The sequence below is a fragment of the Lissotriton vulgaris genome, chromosome 7 (assembly GCF_964263255.1).
Source record: "Lissotriton vulgaris chromosome 7, aLisVul1.2, whole genome shotgun sequence".
In the NCBI taxonomy this organism is placed as follows: domain Eukaryota; kingdom Metazoa; phylum Chordata; class Amphibia; order Caudata; family Salamandridae; genus Lissotriton; species Lissotriton vulgaris.
This window is the reverse complement of record NC_141695.1, coordinates 1407301562-1407324409: the sequence shown is the minus strand read 5'-3', so window position 1 is coordinate 1407324409 and position 22848 is coordinate 1407301562. Positions and strand designations below refer to the sequence as shown.

Sequence of the window (22848 nt, the reverse complement as noted above, 5' to 3'; positions counted from 1 at the left end):
ATAAATCCTAAGAACAGTAAAGTAACAGTGCCTAATATGCAGGTTACTAAATTAATATCAATGAAAATGCAGATAATACTTATTACTTTCGTCACTTTTTGTCAACTTCACTCACTACTCAGAAAATTTATAAACAAATCTGTGCTAAAAATATCTATTCATATATTTAGCAAATAGTAGTAGTAGTTCATTGATATGAAATAACCTTCTTTTTTTATGTTATTGGATCAGTAACACTCTTATCTTCAACCAAGTGAGTGTATCACTGATGTATCTTGCCAAGTTAACTTCCTTTCGTGAATTATTTACTAAAGTACATACCAGCAGGTGTGTGTGTCACCGAAATTAATGCACGCTTTTTCTTTTTGAAAAATGTCCTTTTCCGTGATGTGAAGAACTCCTCGTTGTCTTCCGAAGTATGTTGCTAAGGTAACTTTCACCTTTCTTTCTTAAAATGGCCGACCACGCTCTACGTGAGGACGCACGCCACGTGAGATAACGTGATGACGATACGTCAGTACAAGGGTGAATGCACAGAAGCTGACGACTCACGTTCTCCTGTTGCCACGTCGCCTCCTGAAGACGCATGTCTATAAGCAACCTCACCTCTTGACGAGGCCTCGGCACTTAGCAACAGCAGACATTCTCAACTTCACCATTTGAAGTTATTTCAGCAGGCCCTCGCCAAATCACGCTCTGACGTCACCTCAGTTCGTCGGAGAAGCAGGAAACCTGGCTTTTCTTCACACGGCCACTGAGTCTACTCTTCACTCAGTACAAGCACACCTTCTAAATTTAAGTAGGTTCTTTCCCTTTTCCGATGTAGCGTCTATCTACCTCCTTTCCACAAATTTTCTTCTTTTCTTCCTTTTGAAGATTTTCTTCTTGTCTGGTCAGATACTGTAAAGTCGCCAAAATGTTGTAAGTGGAAATAAGCTTTCAGGAAACTCCACGCAGGTAGGTAAGTAAGTTTATTGGAGAGTAGAAAGAACGCCATATCTCTCCAGCTGACCAGACTCTAACTGACCAAACTGGAACCCTCAAGCCTAGATGACAAGCAAGAGAACATTCAGGGTTCTACAATAAGGATCTAAAAGATGAACACAAAGAAAGGGCTAAATAGAACTGGGACAAAAGAGAATGATATTTACAACAGTTGGCATTGTCTTCAAGTTGACTGTGAGCATGCTGGAGCTCTCGAGTCTCATCAATCTATCAACTTCATTTTGGTTCAATGAACCATAGAAGTATACAGTGCAAGACAATATACATACTTTAAAATATTATAAATACAAATCTCAGCTCATGACAATATAAATATGTATAACAATTATACTACATAAGTTGACAAAAAGCAGTGCTCCGACAAAAGCCAAAGGAACAAAAACCTCCAAAAAAGACCTTAGGACGTAGGACTCACATAATCATGTGGCATGGTGGACTCCTAATAAGCCCACCATTAGGGGTCCGCTATGTCACCCTGATTAAGTGAGTTAAATTTCAAATATATTAAAAAACACCAATACATAGATAAAAGGCATAGCAATCAATATACAAAAAATCCATTGAATATCCATTTAAAATTCATAAAACATCCCATAAAACAGTAGCTTCTGCTTCTCACACTGCAGGAAAGCAGAAGGGTTTGGTTGGTAGTGGGCAGGCCTGCCTTGGGGCCGGGGAGGAGTGGCTAGCCCAATGCTGTTGGCCCTGACTGTAACCAGTCATGCACACTCTCCCTTTTCTCCATATAGGCTGCATGCAGCCTACATGGAAAAATGGCCTCCCCATAGACGCGTGTGCGGTTGGCGTCCCATTAAATCACAATGCTGCCATTGTCTTAAGGGAGGGGAGGGAAGCTGCCTGCTTCTTGTTGCAGAGGATGATGCACAACCGACGATGCAGGACCAGGCCAGAAAAAGTAAGTTTTTTTAATTTTTATGAAACCTTCCCCTCCACGTGACCCCCACCCTCGAGTCATGCCGGCTGCGACTGGTTCAATATATATAGCAGCGAGAAAAGCAGATCTTAATAGTGGGCAAATGAGCAGGTAAATGAAAGCAGCTCTGCAGTCTTATAGTGACTTGTGGTTATCAGCAACTTGCATTTATTGATTTTAGAGTTGATTCCTGGTTCGAAACGTAGTCCAGAAAAGAACAGGCAGAAACAAGGATGCTGGGTTTATTTCATGGTCACTTCAAATTGGCAAATGTTCCACTGGTGCACTGAGATTTTATGTTATGGCTGATAGGAGGCAGACCACTCGAAATTCCTGATTGATCCATTCAAATGATTCACTGTGAAATGCTGCATCATTAGGTTGCTGGTAAAGTCTGAAGGCTCCGTCCTAGTCTCCTTCAGTCCAACAGTATGAATCAATGGTTAAATAACCCCACACAAGCACCCTGTCTGTACCTACAATTGCCCCAACATGCAGGCTGTTATTTATACAGACCCCCTGAGAGTGCAGTAATGCTTTATGTCCCTTCCCAACAGGCACTACCTGGGTACAAGAGATTGTTGACATGATACAGCAAAATGGAGACGTGGACAAGTGTCGACGGGCCCCTTGCTATGAGAGAGTCCCCTTCATAGACCTCACTCCTCCAAAGCCGTTTCCATCTGGTAAGTTGCAATGCGAACTTGTTCCGAGTGATTGGCTCACTTAGGGGCAGATAAAATCTCTGGAACCATTTCGAAAAAAATTATGATATTCAGCAAAGTATTTTTGAGGAGACAGAATTTGATTTACAATTTCAACCAATATGATATTCTTAATAATATTTTTGTGGCTGTCAATGTTTTCTGTTCTTGTCCAAGCAGGGCAAGGTGAGTTATTCAACTTCACCAGTTACATCTCGCCAGTCTGGGGTGAATAGCGACCTAAGCAGAAGTATTTGTCAAACTTCACATTCTCTATTGTGTTCTGCGAGCTTAATCATTTTGTACCTTGTGGTGCAGGGAATACGGGGGCTTCCGGGGATAATAGAGGTGGTAACGGGGGCCTACTGCTGCAGTGGTCATAGAGCACACAACACTGTTAGGTGGTAGTGATGACAACAACGAGCGGTTGTCGACCCCTTTATTTATAGCCTCCAGTCCGCGCATGGGCCGGCAGGCTGAAATGGCTACATTTAATTGCAGTGGACAGATGGCTCACTACATCCCTCATAACCTTTAATAAAGAAAGTCATCAAAATTGGTGAACAAAATAATCAAGTACTCCACTTTGCTGCTATCACTTCTAGCATACATAGTCTCTCAACCTCTGGCTCGGTTTATGGTTTTCTCTTGGCCGATAAGGGTCTCCATGTTGTGACAACCCCTCACACTCTCTCCCATTATCTCTTACCACACCTTCTTGTTCCCTCTCTTGTTCTTCAGTTTCCTTTGATGCTCTTTCCATCTCCTCTCTTGGCATCAAATTTACCTCCACACCCCCACTCTCGATCTCAGTCGCCTCCTGGGCTTGTAGTGAGGTTATGGGTTCACTGCGTACATTACTAAGTTAGCATAAGTTAGTATAAGCTTGGCTGCCATGTTACCTCTTTTTACACACGTATCTACATGCATTTGTTTTGCATAACTCCTCTGCTTGTGCTCGCTCACATGAGAATCGTCTACCTTTCACTTCTCTTGGGCTCTGAGGCTCTGTCTGCATAGCGTGTTAAAGGTAAAAAAACAATGTGCTCCATTAATCTGCTGTTGGTCAGTCCCATGCATGTTAGACATAATATTGCCACAGGTGCACTACTGAAAATCGGGTACTTTTAATATTGCATTGTAGGCATGTTAAGACACTTGAATCCTTCTGAAGAGAAGAGCTGTGTTTATCCGGAGATGTAATCCCTTACATCTGAACCTGGAGGTATGAGGTCCCCCTGATGTAGCCCAGCGGTCTTCTATAGTTATAATAAACTAGTTTATAGCACGGGGAGGGTGCAAAGTGCAAAGGCACGTGTAACAGAGTAGACGCGCGGGATACCCCCGTCCATGATCAAGGGACATTACAGGACGTTTTTCCACCTTCAACACCCTTCTTCTACCCTTCACAGCACATCAATACCGGAGCCAGCACTCAGGAGACCGAGGAGATACACTGGCCCTTTAATTCTGAGACAGCGGAGGAATGGGCGGGTCTGTACAATGAGGCGGAGACGTCTTATACGGAGGAATCAATCAATCAATCAAGGCATTTATATAGCGCACTACTTACCCGGAGGGTCTCAAGGCGCTTGGGGGGGGGGGGGGGGGGGGTGCCGCTACTGCTCGAACAGTCAGGTCTTGAGCTTCTTCCTGAAGGAGAGGTGGTCTTGGGTCTGGCGAAGGTCGGGAGGGAGGGTGTTCCAGGTTTTGGCGGCCAGGTAGGAGAAGGCCCTTCCTCCTGTTGTCGCTCTTCGGATGCGGGGGACGGCGGCGAGGGCGTGGTTGGTCGATCGGAGGTGACGTTTGGGAGCGTGGAAGTTGAGGCGGTTGTTGAGGTAGCCCGGGCCTTGGTCGTGTAGGGCTTTGTGTGCGTGGGTGAGGAGACGGAAGGTGATTCTCTTGTTGACGGGGAGCCAGTGCAGGTCTCTCAGATGTCCGGAGATGTGGCTGCGTCGGGGGATGTCGAGGATGAGTCTGGCTGATGCGTTCTGGATCCGCTGGAGTCTCTTCTGGAGCTTGGCGGTGGTTCCGGCGTAGAGGGCGTTGCCGTAGTCCAGTCGGCTGGTGACGAGGGCCTGGGTGACCGTCTTCCTGGTCTCAGTGGGGAGCCATCGGAAGATCTTCCGTAGCATGCGCAGGATGTTGAAACAGGACGCGGAGACGGCGTTGACTTGTCTGGTCATGGAGAGGGAGGAGTCCAGGATGAAGCCCAGGTTGCGTGCGTGGTCTGTCGGTTTGGGTGCGGTGCCCAGGGCAGGGGGCCACCAGGAGTCGTCCCAGGCGGAGGGCGAGGAGCCCAGGATGTAGACTTCCGTCTTGTCTGAGTTCAGTTTCAGGCGCTTTTCAGGCGGCTGGTCGTCATCCACTCGGCTACGTCTTTCATTCCTTCGTGGAGGTTGGTTCTGGCGGCGGCGGGGTCGTTGGTCAGGGAGAGGATCAGCTGGGTGTCGTCGGCGTAGGAGATGATGTTGAGGTTGTGTTGGCGTGCGATGGCCGCAAGGGGGCTCATGTAGACGTTGAAGAGGGTGGGGCTGAGCGAGGAGCCCTGAGGAACGCCGCAGATGACTTCCATGGCTGCAGATCTGAACGGTGGTAGGCGGACTCTCTGTGTCCTTCCAGCGAGGAAGGAGATGATCCACTCCAGTGCCTTCTCTTGGATGCCGGTGTTGCTGAGGCGCTGCACTAGGGTGCGGTGGCCGACTGTGTCGAACGCCGCGGAGAGGTCTAGGAGGATGAGAGCCGCTGTTTCACCGTTGTCTAGCAGGGCTCGGATGTCATCGGTGGCGGCGATGAGGGCGGTCTCGGTGCTGTGGTTGGCTCGGAAGCCAGACTGTGAGGGGTCGAGGGATCCATTTGTCTCGAGGAAAGCGGCCAGCTGCTTGTTGACGGTCTTCTCGATGACTTTGGCTGGGAACGGGAGGAGCGAGATGGGGCGGTAATTCTTGAGTTCGGTGGGGTCCGCTGTTGGTTTCTTAAGTAGGGCGCTGAGTTCGGCGTGCTTCCAGCTCTCAGGGAAGGTGGCGGTGTCGAAGGAGGTGTTGATGATGTCCCGCAGGTGGGGTGCGATGACAGCGTCGACCTTGTTGTAGACGTGGTGAGGGCAGGGGTCGGTCGGAGATCCGGAGTGGATCGAGTTCATCGTGCGGATGGTGTCTTCACCAGAACCAGGTGTGCTTGTTCACCCGGAGAGAAGAGGAGTTGCAGAGGGAAACTGTTGAGGAGCAGAGAACTATGGAGGTGGAGACGGAAAGAGCGGCGGAGCTAGAGTGCGGCAAAGCGGCGGCGCCAAAACGGACGAGAAGCCAGGAGGCCAACGTCTTTACGAGTCGCCCAGCCACACACCCAAGGGAGGTGTGTTGCTAACTCAGGTACGCGATACTATCCGGAACTGGGTGGGACGTATGGGTGGTTCGTCTCTTTAAACTTGATACCTCCTTGTCCCGGTGCACCCTTCCCCGAGCACTACCCTTCACATTTAGTATACCGTACCAAAGAGTGATGCACGGGTTACTGTGTCCTCACTCCTTTTCCCCTACACTTGTATATATAAGAGCACCCATCTCACGAGACATTATTTTTGTCTGCTTAATCAGAGAGTCAAAAAGGACCCGGAGGAAGGAAGGCCCGACGGAGTCCAGAAGGCTTTCGCCGACTCGACCCATCCGAACGTCACCACAGGCGGCCCAGTAGAAGTCGATCTCCACGTCAAACTACAACTTTACGGAAAACGTGTACTGATCATCTATATAGTATAATAAAGCCTGTTAAAACTAAGACCCGCTTACTGCCATTTTCTCTTGAACCCGTCACAGCACGTTAGGCCTTTTTTCCACTAGCTTTATACAATGATATCCCTGTTCATATTTTATGGAATTGTAACAATGCTCACTATATTGAGTTTATGCATTTTGCTGCAAGTATTGGCTCGTGTACTGCATTATAGAGCACGTTAGTTAAAATACACATTTTAAACTATTCTGTGTCTCTGATTACTCACATTGTGGACAAGTATAAGTGAGTTGATGAAAGGGTGTTCTTGCTGCTGTGATTACTGAGACAGTCTGAGTTACATGTTCTAGGATGTCTAATCATTGGTAGCTTCGCTGTAGTACGGAGAACGAATGAGACACTATAGCTAGTCGATTGGTGTTCCGGGCACTAAGGTGGGTGGTTGGTACACCACTGTACACCCACCTCCAGGTTTCTAGTGCGTAGTTCTGTATATGTGCAGAATCTCTGCAACAGGGCGCAACCAACGTTTGGTCTGGCTCTTATCTGCGAGACGCTCAAGTAGTGCTCGACCACAAACCCCTCGCTCCTGTTTCCAGAAACAGGTGTGACGGTGAAACCTTCTATATTGGTGTTTTTATAGGTTTCTTCAAGCTTGATGTTCCTAAAAGGTGTGTTCGAGGCATATGGGCTGCAGACCACACACTATTGCATTAGATCACCATCTGGTGGTGGGCCCGGATAATTACACTTTGTTGTTGTCTTGGAAGAGTCTTTGTCTGTTGGATGACTCCTCCCTTAGATCGTAGTGCACATGGGCATCAACTCCATCTTCAGATTGGTTTTTTCCGCCATCGGGCTCGGATGTGTGCATCGTTCGGTCCGTTTACCGATCTGTTTTCAAATTCATAAACAATCATAATACCATCGGCATCGTCTTCGACAGTGATTCCGATTACCCGCGTCGAAAAAAGGCTTCAATTCTCGATTCCAGCGTTCATCGGGGCCGTCTTGCCCAACTGCGCCATTGCTCAATTCAGACACTCTGTTCATCACCACCCCCTTTTGTAAATCGATTTTGGCCACTATAGGTGTGGCAGGGTATACTCAGACATGAGTCCCTTTCTCACTGCTCCATCAGGATTCAAGCAAGCCGGGCCGAAGACGGCTGAAATGCCAGAAACCGGTCCCCGGTAGCTTGTCTCCTTTCTGGTAAAGAATTGGCTTGGTAGTTTAGTCTGCCCTGTTCCCATGATGCACTGGGCCAGGGACAGACTGATTTGCATATAGCCAGGTTCTGAGCTGGGATGGGGCAGTGAGATAAATAACGGTGATGGATCAAGCCCTGATCTTTGGACTGGGTAAGAGTGGTCTGCTCAATTCAGACACTCTGTTCATCACCACCCCCTTTTGTAAATCGATTTTGGCCACTATAGGTGTGGCAGGGTATACTCAGACATGAGTCCCTTTCTCACTGCTCCATCAGGATTCAAGCAAGCCGGGCCGAAGACGGCTGAAATGCCAGAAACCGGTCCCCGGTAGCTTGTCTCCTTTCTGGTAAAGAATTGGCTTGGTAGTTTAGTCTGCCCTGTTCCCATGATGCACTGGGCCAGGGACAGACTGATTTGCATATAGCCAGGTTCTGAGCTGGGATGGGGCAGTGAGATAAATAACGGTGATGGATCAAGCCCTGATCTTTGGACTGGGTAAGAGTGGTCTGCTCAATTCAGACACTCTGTTCATCACCACCCCCTTTTGTAAATCGATTTTGGCCACTATAGGTGTGGCAGGGTATACTCAGACATGAGTCCCTTTCTCACTGCTCCATCAGGATTCAAGCAAGCCGGGCCGAAGACGGCTGAAATGCCAGAAACCGGTCCCCGGTAGCTTGTCTCCTTTCTGGTAAAGAATTGGCTTGGTAGTTTAGTCTGCCCTGTTCCCATGATGCACTGGGCCAGGGACAGACTGATTTGCATATAGCCAGGTTCTGAGCTGGGATGGGGCAGTGAGATAAATAACGGTGATGGATCAAGCCCTGATCTTTGGACTGGGTAAGAGTGGTCTGCTCAATTCAGACACTCTGTTCATCACCACCCCCTTTTGTAAATCAACTGCGCCATTGGGCTTTTGCCTCATGGAAAGAACACCTTGTGCCCTCGGTGTGGATACAAATTCCCTCACACCTATCTTCATGTGGTTTGCAATCTGTGCTTATCTCCAGAGCATGAGAGTCGAGACTGTGAGGCCTGCGCTTCGTTCCGGTCCATGAAAACCATCAGGGACCAGCGATCTTGAAGAGTAATGGCACAGTCATCTTCATCAACACCAGACCTCATCATAGACGAGGCTCCGATCGAGGTAGACGCCGAAGAACAGCAGCATGAAGACATTGCTTCTGAAGCAAAGGATTCAGTTTCCGGAGCAGAGGATCAATCCGAAGATGATGATCTTCCAGCTGGTCAACAGGTCGTGAGTACAAGCATCGACCTGTTCACCCCACCATACCGGGACAGGCTTCGGTTCCACCTCCACCTTCGGGTCCAGGTGCACACCGACCAAAACCTTCTGACGCCCCGCCTTCTGGCTCGGCAGCGAAGAATATAAAAAAGCCTCCAGTGGATCCGGGCTCGAGTCAGTCTGTCAGTCCCAAAATGCAGAAGGTCCTTAGCCAAAATTAATGCTGACACCAGTCGGTCGGTCCCGAAATGCAGAAGGCCCTTAAGCCAAAATTAACGCCGGCACCAAAGCATCCATCGGAACCGAAAACGGTCGAGCCGAAAGCAAGCTCGACACCGAAAGAGGTTCCCAAAGCTACCGAACCGAAGACAACCCCGGTTCTGAAAAAAGTGGACCCGAAGACTGCTCCGGTACCGAAACAAACTTCGGCTCCGAAGGTAGATGAGTCAAAACGTACTCCGGGAACAAAACACTCGGATCCAAAGAACACGATCCTAAGAAAAAACAAGATAGCAAGTCTTCGAAACCGAAAACAAAACCTGATCCAAAGACAATAGACACTGTAAAACATAAGCATTTCTGCCCCAAACAAGATAAATCGGCGGCGAAAAACAATTTACCAGTAGAAGAGCTTTTCCAACCTGACCCAAAGCAAAAGACTCTTCATATTAATCCAAAGACTGGACCTGTCACTACAGTGCCTCAAAAGAGGAAGATGGACTATCCTAAAACGCCAGTTCCTCTAAAAAAGCATGCTCAAACTTCCCCCATAAGGATTCCTTCACCAGAAGTAGAAATACCAAAAGATATTTCTCCTGTACATTCACCATCTAGTATGTATGTATGTATGTATAGGCATTTATATAGCGCACTACTTACCCGTAGGGTCCCAAGGCGCTTCGACCGCTGCAAAACCCTTCCTGGTTTCCCTGAGAGATGGTCCCTTAATGGGTATCTCCAGGGTGAGACCAGGCATCCCCGGCGGTCTGGTGGGGCCGTTAGTGAAGATGAGGCAAGCTAATGCCCAGAGTTGCCGAGTGTGATCGCTGATCAGAGTGGGCACCGAGGCGAGAGAATTATCGAGTCCGCTGACCCTGGTCCAGAAACCTGCCGCGCCGGGAATCGAACCCTGGTCCCGGGCCGTCCTCTGCTCTCGGGTCTGCCGCCTCTAACCAGTGAGGATGAGATGAGGATGATGAGGACAGTTACTCACAGGAGATATAAAGTGAACATCACTTAGACGACATTAATGACCCAGACGATATTCCTGGGCCATCAGGTTACCCGTAGGATGATTATAATGCACCAGATCTGCCACAAGATGATGTATACCCATCTAGACCATCTCCCCCAGATGATACTATTGTGTTTACGCAGCTCATTCATAGAGCAGCCACTTTCCATGGGGTAGACCTGCATACAGATCCAGTGGAAGAAGACTTCCTCATGGACACACTACAGTCGTCACATAAGACCACAACCACACTACCAATACTTAGTGGAGTGGTAAGACATGCACCCAAAATATTTAAAGACCCTGTCAGAGCCAGGGTAATTAATCCCAGACTAGAAAAAAAGTACAAAGCGGCTCCGGATGATCCAGCATATATTAAAGGACATTTGCCATTGGACTCATTAGTAGTGTCAAATGCGAGGAAAAGAGCTAACTCGCAGACAACAGGGGATGCTCCACCGCCTGACAAAGAGTCTAATCTTTTGGATGCTTCAGGAAAGCGCACCATTTGACAAGCAGCCAATGTCTGGAGGATTGCTAACACTCAGGCTTTGTTAGCAAGATATGACAGAGCCCATTATGATGAGTTAGTCACTCATGCAACACTCGCCAGAACAATATAAAACTAGGGCTTCTGACCTAATACAGGAAGGCAAGGTTATTACTAATACCTCCATAAGATATGCACTAGACACTGCAGACACAGCCTCTACATCAATAAATACAGGGGTACTGTTGCGTAGGCATGCATGGCTACGCATCTCTGGGTTCAAACCAGAAGTATAACCCAGTATCTTAAACAAACCATTTGACCAGCAAAACCTTTTTGGTCCAGCAGTCGATAATGCATAGAAAAAATGAAAAAAGATACAGATACAGCAAAATCCATGGGAGCTTTACAAACGCAAGCCCATAGACCTTCCTTTCGTCGCTCCTCATATAGGGGTGCCTCTAGGGGGTTCCAAACTGACAAATGTAAATGTAAATGTATTTGAGCTTGTATAGCGCACAGCTACCCGCAGTGGGTTTCCCGGCGCTTGCTTAGGGAACCCGTCCTGGTATTCCCCTGTGAGATAACCCCGGCAGGGTATCCACAAGGTAAAAGCCAGGCTTCCCGCCGCGAGGGGCCGTTGTGGAGATTAAGCAAGCTATTGCCCAGAGTCGCAGAGTGTGAACCTGTGAGTCGAGAAGGCGCCGGAGCGAGAATTATCGAGTCCGTGGAATTTTTGAGCCCAAGACCCGCCGAGGCGGGGAATTGAACCCTGGTCCAGGGCCGATCTCAGATTCCGGGTCTGCCGCCTCTAACCCCTGAGCCACACTTCTCCACAATACGATACCTCCTCTTCTTACAAAGCGCCCAATCAAACTCGCCCAGTAAGGGATATTATAGAGGAGGGTATAGAGGAAACAACAATAAGGGCAGAGGTAGAGGCAACAATAATCGCAACGCCTCTACTCCACAACAGTGACTTCCCTTCAATCCCCCCAGACCATTCCACTCCTGTCGAGGGGAGATTACAACAGTTCCTACCTATCTGGAACTCCATCACCACAGACAGGTGGGTAAGACAAATAATTCAGTCAGGTTATTGCCTGGAGTTCACTTCCATTCCTCCAACAATACCACCCAGACAGCGTCCCATGTCACAGGAACACCTCATACTCCTAAGACAGGAAGTGGCACCTCTACTGCAAAAGAATGCAATAGAACCAGTCCCAAAACAACATCAAAACAAAGGAGTTTATTCTCTGTATTTTCTCATACCCAAAAAGGATGGGTCCCTCAGACCTATTCTAGATCTAAGGCCCCTAAACCTGTACATACAATCAGACCACTTATGGCCACTGTGAGAAAGTGCCATCTTTCTTGTCTTGGTAAGCCCCCACTTTTTTCTGAACTGCTGATGTGCTTTGACTGAGTGTGCCCTGGGTTCCTGCCAACCACGTACCCAAGGCCTGTGCTCCTTCCCTAAAATGTGCTGAAACTAAAAACCCAATTAGCATCTCTGGCCACCTGTCAGCCCCTAGTAAATGGTCCCCTAGGTACCCAGGGCATGGTGACCAGAGAAGACCCTGAGGGCTGCAGCACTTATTGTGCCACCCTCAGGTGCCCTGTACCCTGGCACCCACACACTGCCTTTGCAGGTTGAGTGCCTAAGTATAGAACTAAACCAAGAGTCAACATGGCACACATCCCTGTGTGCCATGCCCACAGAACCCACTGCCCTAGCATACTTCAGCCACCCCTCTAGCTGGGTGCCCTATGCCAGAGGTGTGGGCACAGGTGCATGAGCCATGTGCCCCTACAGTACCCAGGGGAATTCCTTGGCACTGTAAGTGCAGTGTTGCCATTAAGAGTATTTGGTGCTGGTGTGGTATTGGGTTTCCTTAGGTCTACATACTCTGCAAAAACTCCATATCACCGTAATATAGAGATTGGCACGGAAACTGGAAATGCAAAAGACAAGTTTATTAAGACCCCATGGGGTGGTGGTACATTCCTACAGCACCTTTCGGCAATGCAAGAAGTATCACACCGAACATCGGTGCGTGACCTCTTTTATACAGTTTTACAGTAATAAAAAGGTAGGCGGAACACATTTGCCCAGTTTAGGTACATATAAGGACATTTCTGGAACACAGCCAACTCATGGGAGGAGTTTCATTACCAACGGTCAGTTTGGGGCAGCATTCCTAAGCGATGACCATCCACTAATACAGAGGGTTTGACTACGCATGTGTAAGCTTGACCAGTACTAAAAATAGCCTGTTGCTGGGCAAGTTAGATGGTCATTGGTACAGAGGAAGGACAAAAGGGCATGCTGACCACGAGGTAGCATGTTCCTGTAAATAGAAGCCATCAAGTACAAAATGGCCGCCGAAAACGTAGTCAAGATAAGAAGAAATTTGTGTAGCTGAGCTAAACGCTAACCCGATCATTGTCAAATTGCGACAGACGACCCTTTTAGCGTTTAGCTGAAGCTACCTCATAATGGACATAATCAGGATACTCATCGTCAGTATTAATTAACATAATATTCGTTATTTCTCGATTAATCATTTGCTCATTCTTAGCAATGGCTCGTTTGGATGGAATGCAAGCAGTAAGACACATAGAACATAACATGGGGCCACATTGAATGCATAGACAAAGGGAAAAGAGTACTCCAATTATTATACACAAGATAGTCAATAGTTTCCAACCCCAGGTGCTGAGCAAAGTCCAAAACCAGTTTGAAAACGTCCATGTACCATTTCCAGGGTGTATTTCAGCAGCTATTTTATGCAATTTAGAAATAGCATCATATACAGAAGGTGAATTGTCAGGAACATATACGCAACAACTACTTCCGATAATACGGCATGCACCCCCACGATCAGCTAACACTACATCTAGAACCATACGGTTCTGGAGCGTTACAATTCTAGTAATTTGAAGTTCCTTAGTCAGATTTCCTAAGGCAAAAACTGTTTCATTGGCAACAGCTTCCACAACACGTGTTAGCCGTCTTATTTTCCTACTATTCAGGGCAGCACCAACAAATGAAAAGAGATCTAAATTAAAATCAACATATTGCTGCAAGGAGGTGTCAGTTTGGTCAATCTCGTCAATTGCCAATGATCTTTTTACTCTATTTAGTATAAAATCATGATATAATACAAAATCATTATGATACATAGGTGGAGCAATAAATACAGGCGGTAATACAAAGGATATGTAACATGTTCCTAACCATCCAATAGGAAGACGGTGATAACCTTTATTTCCACAAATAAAATAAGTATTTCGTGAGGCTACAAAGGCAATACCATTTGGTGTGTCAAAGGTGAGGGTAGTATTACATTCACTTCTCCCTACTGGGATAGTACCTTTATTTCGAACACATAGATCAGCTTTGGTGTCAATAACTGTAATTATATGTAAACTTGACATATTCGTATGCCTATGATTTGTATAAACACGGGGCAATGACACATTATCTGGTCGATATTCTTCCCACTCAAATTTGGTTCCTTCTGCTTGCGCGTAACCATCTCTGTCATTATAGCAAACTTTATTGAGTCGAAAAAGCAGTCCACCTTTTGTCGGCCATCTCAAAGTAAACAGAAGAGTGTACCAAGCGTTACAGGAACCATTTTGGGAGAACGGAAGAGGAATAAGCGGAGTGCCTCCTTTCTTCTGGTGTCCAGGCAACATTCCACATACCCAACAGTTCGAAGTGTTCGTCATGTTATGGGTGTGATGCAGAATCTGAATGAAACTGTTATTCAAATAAGTCTGTCTATGTCTTTCTTCATGATAAGGCAAAGTGAAATGAAAATGTTCAGATGGGATTGGGGTAGTAGGTAATAAATATTCTCTTGCCGGGACCACTCGTTCTACAACCCAAGCTATTATGGCTATTGCTACTATGGTCGTAACAAAAAGCACTGCACCAAGAATTCTCTTATTTCTTATCGTAGTAGGTGCCATAGTTCAAAACACAAATGTCTCAAAACAAAACAACTAAAAAATAAAAATATGAGTGCTGAGCTCCGAGGTAGCCGCTGGTTTCTTCTCCGAGATTCAAGACGGGTATCGCTACACTTGGCAGAACTGATCCCCCCCTTGATATTCTCTGCTTCCGTTTTCACAAACCTCAGAGCGTTAACTCAACCAGTCTCGCACAAAACAGCTGCTTTCCTTGGCCGTAGATTGTATCTTTCTCCACCAGAAACAGTGTGGTCCGGGAAGGCTCCCTCCGATTCAGTAGACGTAGTAGCTGGGCTCTTCTCTGCGTCCAAGATGTCTCGATAATCAGACAGCACAGCGGGATTCACCAGATCCGGAGAGACACGAGGACAATGAGTAGAATGCACCCACCGCTTCTTATTCATGACTCGCACAGCCGTTCAAGTCGCCAGCAACACTTGCTCAGGGCCACGCCACCTCAGCTCCAAGCTGCTGGATCTCTCAAATGACCGGATCATTACATAATCCCCAGGACGAAGATTGTGAGCCTCTCCAATGGAATTGTCGGGGAGCGCTTCTCGAACCTGTTGATGAATAGAAAGTAAATCATTTGTTAATCGTGCCAAATAATCGTTCATCATTATACAAGGCACATCATGTAACAAACGAGGCTTAGGAACTCCCCATATATTCATAGGCCTCCCAAACACCACTTCATAAGGTGTCAGGCCAGTGCGGGAATGTGGCACTGATCTAATAGATAACAGTGCTAGAGGCAAGGCATCCGGCCATTTCAAAGACGTAGACGCCACGATCTTTGCTAGTTTCAACTTCAGAGTAGCATTATATCTTTCTACCAGACCGGCTGACTGCGGATGGAATACAAACAAAACAGGTGATGGACAGAATGTGGATCAATGTCACACATTCACCCCAGTCCAAAGATCTGGGCCAAATCCATCGTTTTTTTGCACTCCACACCACCCTGGGTTAGACAATGGCGATATGCAAATCAGCTCTGACCCTGTGCCCCATGGGAACAGTCCAGTCCGAACTACAAAAGCCATGTCCTTCCCAGAACGGAATCAAGCATCCGAGGACCGGACCGGTTTCGAGGTAACACCTCTCATCAGCCCGGCTAGCTTGACTCCAGTGGTGTTGAGTGCCTGGGACCCACGTCTGAGCATCCCCAGCGCACTTATGGCGGTAATTGCAAACAAAACAGGTGATGGACAGAATGTGGATCAATGTCACACATTCACCCCAGTCCAAAGATCTGGGCCCAAATCCATCGTTTTTTTGCACTCCACACCACCCTGGGTTAGACAATGGCGATATGCAAATCAGCTCTGACCCTGTGCCCCATGGGAACAGTCCAGTCCAAACTACAAAAGCCATGTCCTTCCCAGAACGGAATCAAGCATCCGAGGACCGGACCGGTTTCGAGGTAACACCTCTCATCAGCCCGGCTAGCTTGACTCCAGCTCCAAGCTGCTGGATCTCTCAAATGACCGGATCATTACATAATCCCCAGGACGAAGATTGTGAGCCTCTCCAATGGAATTGTCGGGAAGCGCTTCTCGAACCTGTTGATGAATAGAAAGTAAATCATTTGTTAATCGTGCCAAATAATCGTTCATCATTATACAAGGCACATCATGTAACAAACGAGGCTTGGGAACTCCCCATATATTCATAGGCCTCCCAAACACCACTTCATAAGGTGTCAGGCCAGTGCGGGAATGTGGCACTGATCTAATAGATAACAGTGCTAGAGGCAAGGCATCCGGCCATTTCAAAGACGTAGACGCCACAATCTTTGCTAGTTTCAACTTCAGAGTAGCATTATATCTTTCTACCAGACCGGCTGACTGCGGATGGAATACAGCATGAAACTTTTGTTGAATCCCCAATCCTTTCATGACGTATTCCACTACTTTCCCGACAAAATGAGGACCATTATCGCTCCACAAAAATTTACAAACACCATAGCGTGGGAAGTACTCTTTAAGCAATACCTTAGCTGTTGTTAATGCTGTTTTATCCTTCGTGGGGTAGGCCCCAATCCATTTACTGAAGGCACACACCACCACTAAGACATACTTAAGGTTATTGCAACGCTCAAGCTGGATGTAATCCATTTGTAGTACTTCAAATGGTGCAGTAGGCGGAACAAACCCTCCTTTCGGAGTATACGTCCCTTTAGCAGGATTGTACTGCAAGCATATCAGACAGGTCTGCACTACTCTTTTGGCCGTATTGGCAATCTCAGGATGCTCCCAAACTCGTGTAAGCAATTTAGTAATTGCGAGAGCTCCAACATGTACCAATCCATGTGCCATTTGAACCATTGCTTGCAAGTAAGCTGTAGGCAATTTCCATCTCTCCATATCTTTACTTCTCCAGCAACCCTTATCATCCAACACTCCCTCTGTTGCCCAGCTTGCGAGCTCTGCTTCAGACACTGATTTCTGAATGTCTAAGATCTCCTCTCTAGCATCATGCCATCGCTCAGCCTGCGATTTCACCATATACAGAGGCGAGGCATTTTGTAACATAGCAGTTTCCCTTGCTATACGATCTGCAAAAGCGTTTCCCTGTCCTACTTTGTCTGTCACTTTCTAATGTGCACTGCATTTAATTATCGCCACTTTCTTTGGACATAGTAGCGCATTCAGGAGATCACGTGCTAATTCTCCATGCATAATGTGCACTCCGTGTGAAGTCAAAAATCCACGTTCCCTCCAGAGTAGGCCAAAATCATGCACTACTCCAAAGGCGTACCGGCTATCAGTGTAGATATTCACACATAAACCAGCACTTAATTCACATGCTTTCGTTAAAGCTATCAATTCAGCTGCTTGGGCCGATTTTTGCGGTATTCGTGCTGTTTCTACCACTGTCTTAAGTGTCGTGATCGCATACGCTGCAGAAGTTGTACCATCTGGCAGCCTTAGACACGATCCATCAACGCACAGCTCCCCATCTACATCTGGAAGTGGCGTATCCTGTAAGTCGATACTACCCTTTGTTTGTTCTTCAGTCAGGAAAACACAATCATGGTGTTCTTCCTCCTGGGTCTCACCAACTGGATACGGCAATAAAGTAGCAGGGTTCAAAGTAGCACATCTCTTCAGTGTAATATGTGGCGCCAACAGTGTTAGCTCATATCCTGTTAAACGTGCACTAGTTAAGTACTGAGTTTTTGTTTGGTTTAACAGAGCGTCTACCGCATGGGGAACTAACACCAACAGTTTGTGTGACAAAACTATTCCCTCACTCTGCCGTATAGCCACTGCTGTTGCTGCAACTGCTCGAAAACACCCAGGTAATCCTCGTGCTACAGGATCAAGTACTGCTGAGAAGTACGCACAAGGTCTCTGTTTGTCTCCGTGTCTCTGCACTAAGACTGACAATGCACACCCATCTTTCTCGTGTACATATAATGTAAAGATTTTTGTATAATCTGGTGTACCTAGCACTGGTGCAGAACAAAGGGCATGTCTCAATTGTTCGAAGGCATTCTGACATTCATCTGTCCATTCAAGGGGAATCGGTGTAGTTTTGGACAACAATGCTAACAAAGGTTTTATAATGTGTGAGAACCCCATTATCCACTGCCTGCAAAAAGACGTCAAACCTATGAACGCCCGAACATCTTTCTGAGTGTGAGGGACTGGTGTATCTAAGATTGCTTGAATTCGATCAGATGTCAATGCACGTCCCTCCTTAGACAAAAGATGACCGAGGTAGGTCACCTTTGGTCTACAATATTGTAGCTTTTTCCTAGAAACTTTGTGATTATTCTGAGCAAGAAAAGAAAGCAGTGAAAGACTACTCTCTTGACATTGTTCCTGCGTGTCTGCAGCAAGTAAGATGTCATCAACGTATTGAATGAGAGCCATTCCAGACTGTAAATCAAAAGAATCAAGCTGCCTTTTTAAAGCCTGGCTATAGATGCTAGGACTTTCAGTGTAACCTTGAGGAACTCGACCAAATCTATATAATTTATTATTTAATGTGAAACTAAACAGGTATCTGCTATCAGGATGGATGGGGATCGAGAAGAAAGCGTTCTTCAAGTCGATAACAGTAAAGGTAGTGGCTGTGGGTGGAATCAAAGTAAGTAAGGTGGTAATATCAGACACCACTGGATACTGCGGCACTACTATCTTATTAATTTCCCTCAAATCAATAATAAAACGGTAAATTTTAGTGTCTGTATCTTTCTTTAAAATCGGAAGAATAGGGCTGTTACAGACATTGTAGGGGACTTCTTCCACCACACCTGCAATAATCAAGTCATGTACAATATGCATTAAAGCAATTTCACCTTCCCTGGAAATTTTGTACTGCGGTACACGGGGCAGAGACGCTCCCTCCTTTACAGTGATGCGTATGGGAGGGATAATCATCTGTCCCACATCTGTGTCCGAAGTAGCCCATAACGTTTTTGGAAGAGAGGCTAACGCCTCAATCTCTTGCATGAGGCACAATCGCTCTACATCTGGATAATTCTCATTCAAAATAACCCGCACCCCTTCAGGAGCACAGCGTATAGTTGCTCCAAAATATTTAAGCATATCCAGCCCCATGATATTATCTGGAGTGTTTGGTGACAACAAAAACGGACACGGGGCAAGAAATTTGTCAATGTGAAATGTAAGGGGTTGTGACAATGGGCTAAGAGAGGGTGTTCCATCAAACCCTATTGATGTGATTATTTTGCCAGACAGGGGAGCCCTTGGAACCAAGTGTTTGGACAGAGCACTACGAGTAGCTCCTGTATCAACCAGAAACTGATCAGTAGAACCCAAAACATGTGCTGATACATATGGACCCCTCTGATCTACTGGTACTTCAACCGATTCCACACCCCACCCTCCGCAATCCTATGCGTGTACATAATCCTGGGACTCTGCAAACTCACCCTCAGCTACCTGATACTGATTCCGTCGATCAAAAGTATTATGATCAGCCTGACCACGACCCCTCGCTTCAAACCTACCACGATCGTTCGCTCCTCCCCTCGACCCTGAATAACTATTCCGTGTCCTTCCACCTCCTCGACCACGCTGATTACGCTGCTCTCAAAGCACTGGACAGTCTAAAGCCCAATGTCCAAACTGTTTACAGGATGCTCACTGGTCTTCAGATGTATCAGAACGATCGGAAGACGTACCATAGATCCACGTCTACCCCTATCGTTCCCTCTCGGTTGTGTAGCGTAAACCTGAGCCATCATCACCTTCGTCTTTAACTCCTTTGCTTTCTTATCACTACTTTCTTTAGCCTCCAATTCCTGTCGTTCATAATACTGAGCCATAGTCAATAAAGAGGCTGGGGTCGCCGTGGTCCAGGAACTTTCACTAGTCTTTAAATGTTTTGCAATCTCCGGTAGGAGATTAGCCACATACTTGTCAACGAACAAATGCCTGCCCGTATCCTCTGTTAATAATTGCCCACTATAGTCATGGAATGCTTCCTCAAAACGCGAAAAGAAGTCAGAAACCGATTCATCCTGTTTCTGTTTACAAGAAGCTAACATGGTCCAATCAATCTTTTTAGGAAGAACAGGCGTTTTTAATTTATTCAAAATAGCCCCCGGAAGATCTAATATTAATTGGCATGGCTTGCACGCAGGCTCCCTTTCCAAATCAGCTCGAGCTAACTCTTTCCAATCTGCACCCAGAATCGCTCGATCGTCAAATTTACGAATCGCCCTCCACATATCAGGAGGCAATATTTACCCAAAGAAAAGATCAATATCGACTAATGTCATAATACACGAAGAAATAGCCCCTTCCACTCCTTCATAGAAAGCTGCTAGATTTTTACGGGGTCAGGCAAAGCAGTTTTAAGCGCCATAACATCTGTTCTATTCCACGGCGTATAAACCCAATTATATATAAAATAACCCTTTGCGTTCACAGACATTTTATCATCGTCTGTACCTTGCCCTTTAGGAGGGACATATAAAGGTGCAGCTTCACGCATAGGCATAATATGAACTTTAGAACTCTTATCTAAATTGACCATTAATTTGCAAACTACGTTCTCGTGCCTCCCTCTCTTTCTTTTCCTGCAACTCTTTTTCTCCAGCTGTAAAGCTTTATCACAAGCAGCCTTTCGCTGCTCTTTGTCCGCCAAGGCTTGTTCACACTTCATTCGCTCACGCACTGCTTTCTCCCACATACGTACACAATCAAACATATCCTGTCTAGACCTGCGCTGAAACAAACATTGCTCCACAAACTGAACCTTTCGTAAATCAAACGACCCATGTAGTGGCCATTGTAATTCATGATCAGATTTGGTATATTTATGCCACAATGTACTATACATAATAGGGGGAAGGCCAGATTTAATATACATTTCGCGATTAGGTGTCCCCTCTGGGGGAGCCGGCTGAGATTCATTTAATCGATAATTGGTACCTTTTCCAAGACAGCAAATTCCTCGAAGTGTGCTTAAAACAGGCATGTCAAAATATCACGAAAATGCAATATTACATAAAATGGCACTTAATATGTTTTACACATGGTGTGCCATTCAAACAAATACAAAGTCAGAGAAATATCTCTACATTGCCTGCCTATGTGAGGTGCACTCCACATATAACTCAAATCATAGAACCAAATGTTAGCTAACTCTAAACAAATTCAAAAAGCCACAGTAAGCATCCGTAGACTACCTTACCAATCACAAGCTTACCAAAATTCTCAAGTATCCAGATTCCAACTGCCAAGTTCTTTAATCGAATCAGCCAAACAGGCACTGTACGACAACCCAACCGATCAGGATCTCAGTCGAGGACCGGCGCCACCTGGAAGGTCAGATCAGAAGGAAAGGAAGAAAACACTGTGGGTGCCAAGACTCGGGTCACTCAGTGGCAGCGTACGCGTCCATGGCGAGTTTCCAATCCTTCGTCACGACCTCTCCTTCGGGCATCCGAGTCGCCGATGAGTCCCATCTGGGTCGCCAATTTGTGTTATTGGGTTTCCTTAGGTCTACATACTCTGCAAAAACTCCATATCACCGTAATAGATTGGCACGGAAACTGGAAATGCAAAAGACAAGTTTATTAAGACCCCATGGGGTGGTGGTACATTCCTACAGCACCCTTCGGCAATGCAAGAAGTATCACACTGAACATCGGTGCGTGACCTCTTTTATACAGTTTTACAGTAATAAAAAGGTAGGCGGAACACATTTGCCCAGTTTAGGTACATATAAGGACATTTCTGGAACACAGCCAACTCATGGGAGGAGTTTCATTACCAACGGTCAGTTTGGGGCAGCATTCCTAAGCGATGACCATCCACTAATACAGAGGGTTTGACTACGCATGTGTAAGCTTGACCAGTACTAAAAATAGCCTGTTGCTGGGCAAGTTAGATGGTCATTGGTACAGAGGAAGGACAAAAGGGCATGCTGACCACGAGGTAGCATGTTCATGTAAATGGAAGCCATCAAGTACAAAATGGCCGCCGAAAACGTAGTCAAGATAAGAAGAAATTCGTGTAGCTGAGCTAAACGCTAACCCGATCATTGTCAAATTACGACACTGGGAGGTTGTCATTACGAACTGCACAGCACCATAATGGCTACACTGAAGACTGACAAGTTTGGTACCAAACTTCTCAGCACATTAAACACACACTGATGCCAGTGTGGGATTTAATGTACAATACACCACAGGGCATCTTAGAGATACCCTCTGAAAACCCAACCTACAATCCATGTCTGGGCTGAGTGGCTGCAGAGGCTGCCACACTGCAGACATATTGCTGGACCACTGGGTGCAGAGCCCCCGCTCACCTGGGCCTGCAACAATGCACATCCTGGGTGAGGTGCTGGGTCTCCTCCCCCAGGATGGACAGGGGGAAGCTTCAAAGGCATGCCGCCTCTATGAACTGTACCCAGCAACTGGCCGCCACCAGTTCTAACCCCCACTCTGGCAGGAAGACTGGCGGGAAAAACTACGTCCGGAAGGGGGGGGTGCCAGCCTGTGCCAACCCCACCCCTCAGGTGGGGGAGACTAGGTGAAGCATGACCCTGGGCTCCGGCCATCTTGTAGATGGGGAGCCCTGCCCAATCCCAGCTAGTTCCTGCCCCCCTCCCACAGGAGAGGAGCTGGCCAGGGGGTGTACTCACCCCAGGACAGGGACCCGTTGGTCCCTGTCCTTGCCCTACCTGTAACACCCCTAAATTTAGTATTTAGGGGCTCCCTGAACCTTCCTTCCTCAGATCCCGATATGAAAAGAAGAAAGAAGATCAAGAAGAAGAAGACCCGCCGTGCAGCTGCTAACAGAACGACAAAAACTGA

General features: G+C 46.7%; 1 protein-coding gene across 1 annotated transcript in view; it reads left to right on the top strand.

The window, feature by feature from the left end:
- Positions 1–22848, top strand: part of LOC147705735 (sulfotransferase 1C2-like) — a 595887-nt gene that overhangs the window by 237417 nt on the left and 335622 nt on the right. The window contains exon 3 of the mRNA XM_086932182.1: positions 2497–2625. Coding sequence (XP_086788308.1) covers positions 2497–2625 — 129 coding nt within the window. The remainder of the gene's footprint in view (positions 1–2496; positions 2626–22848) is intronic.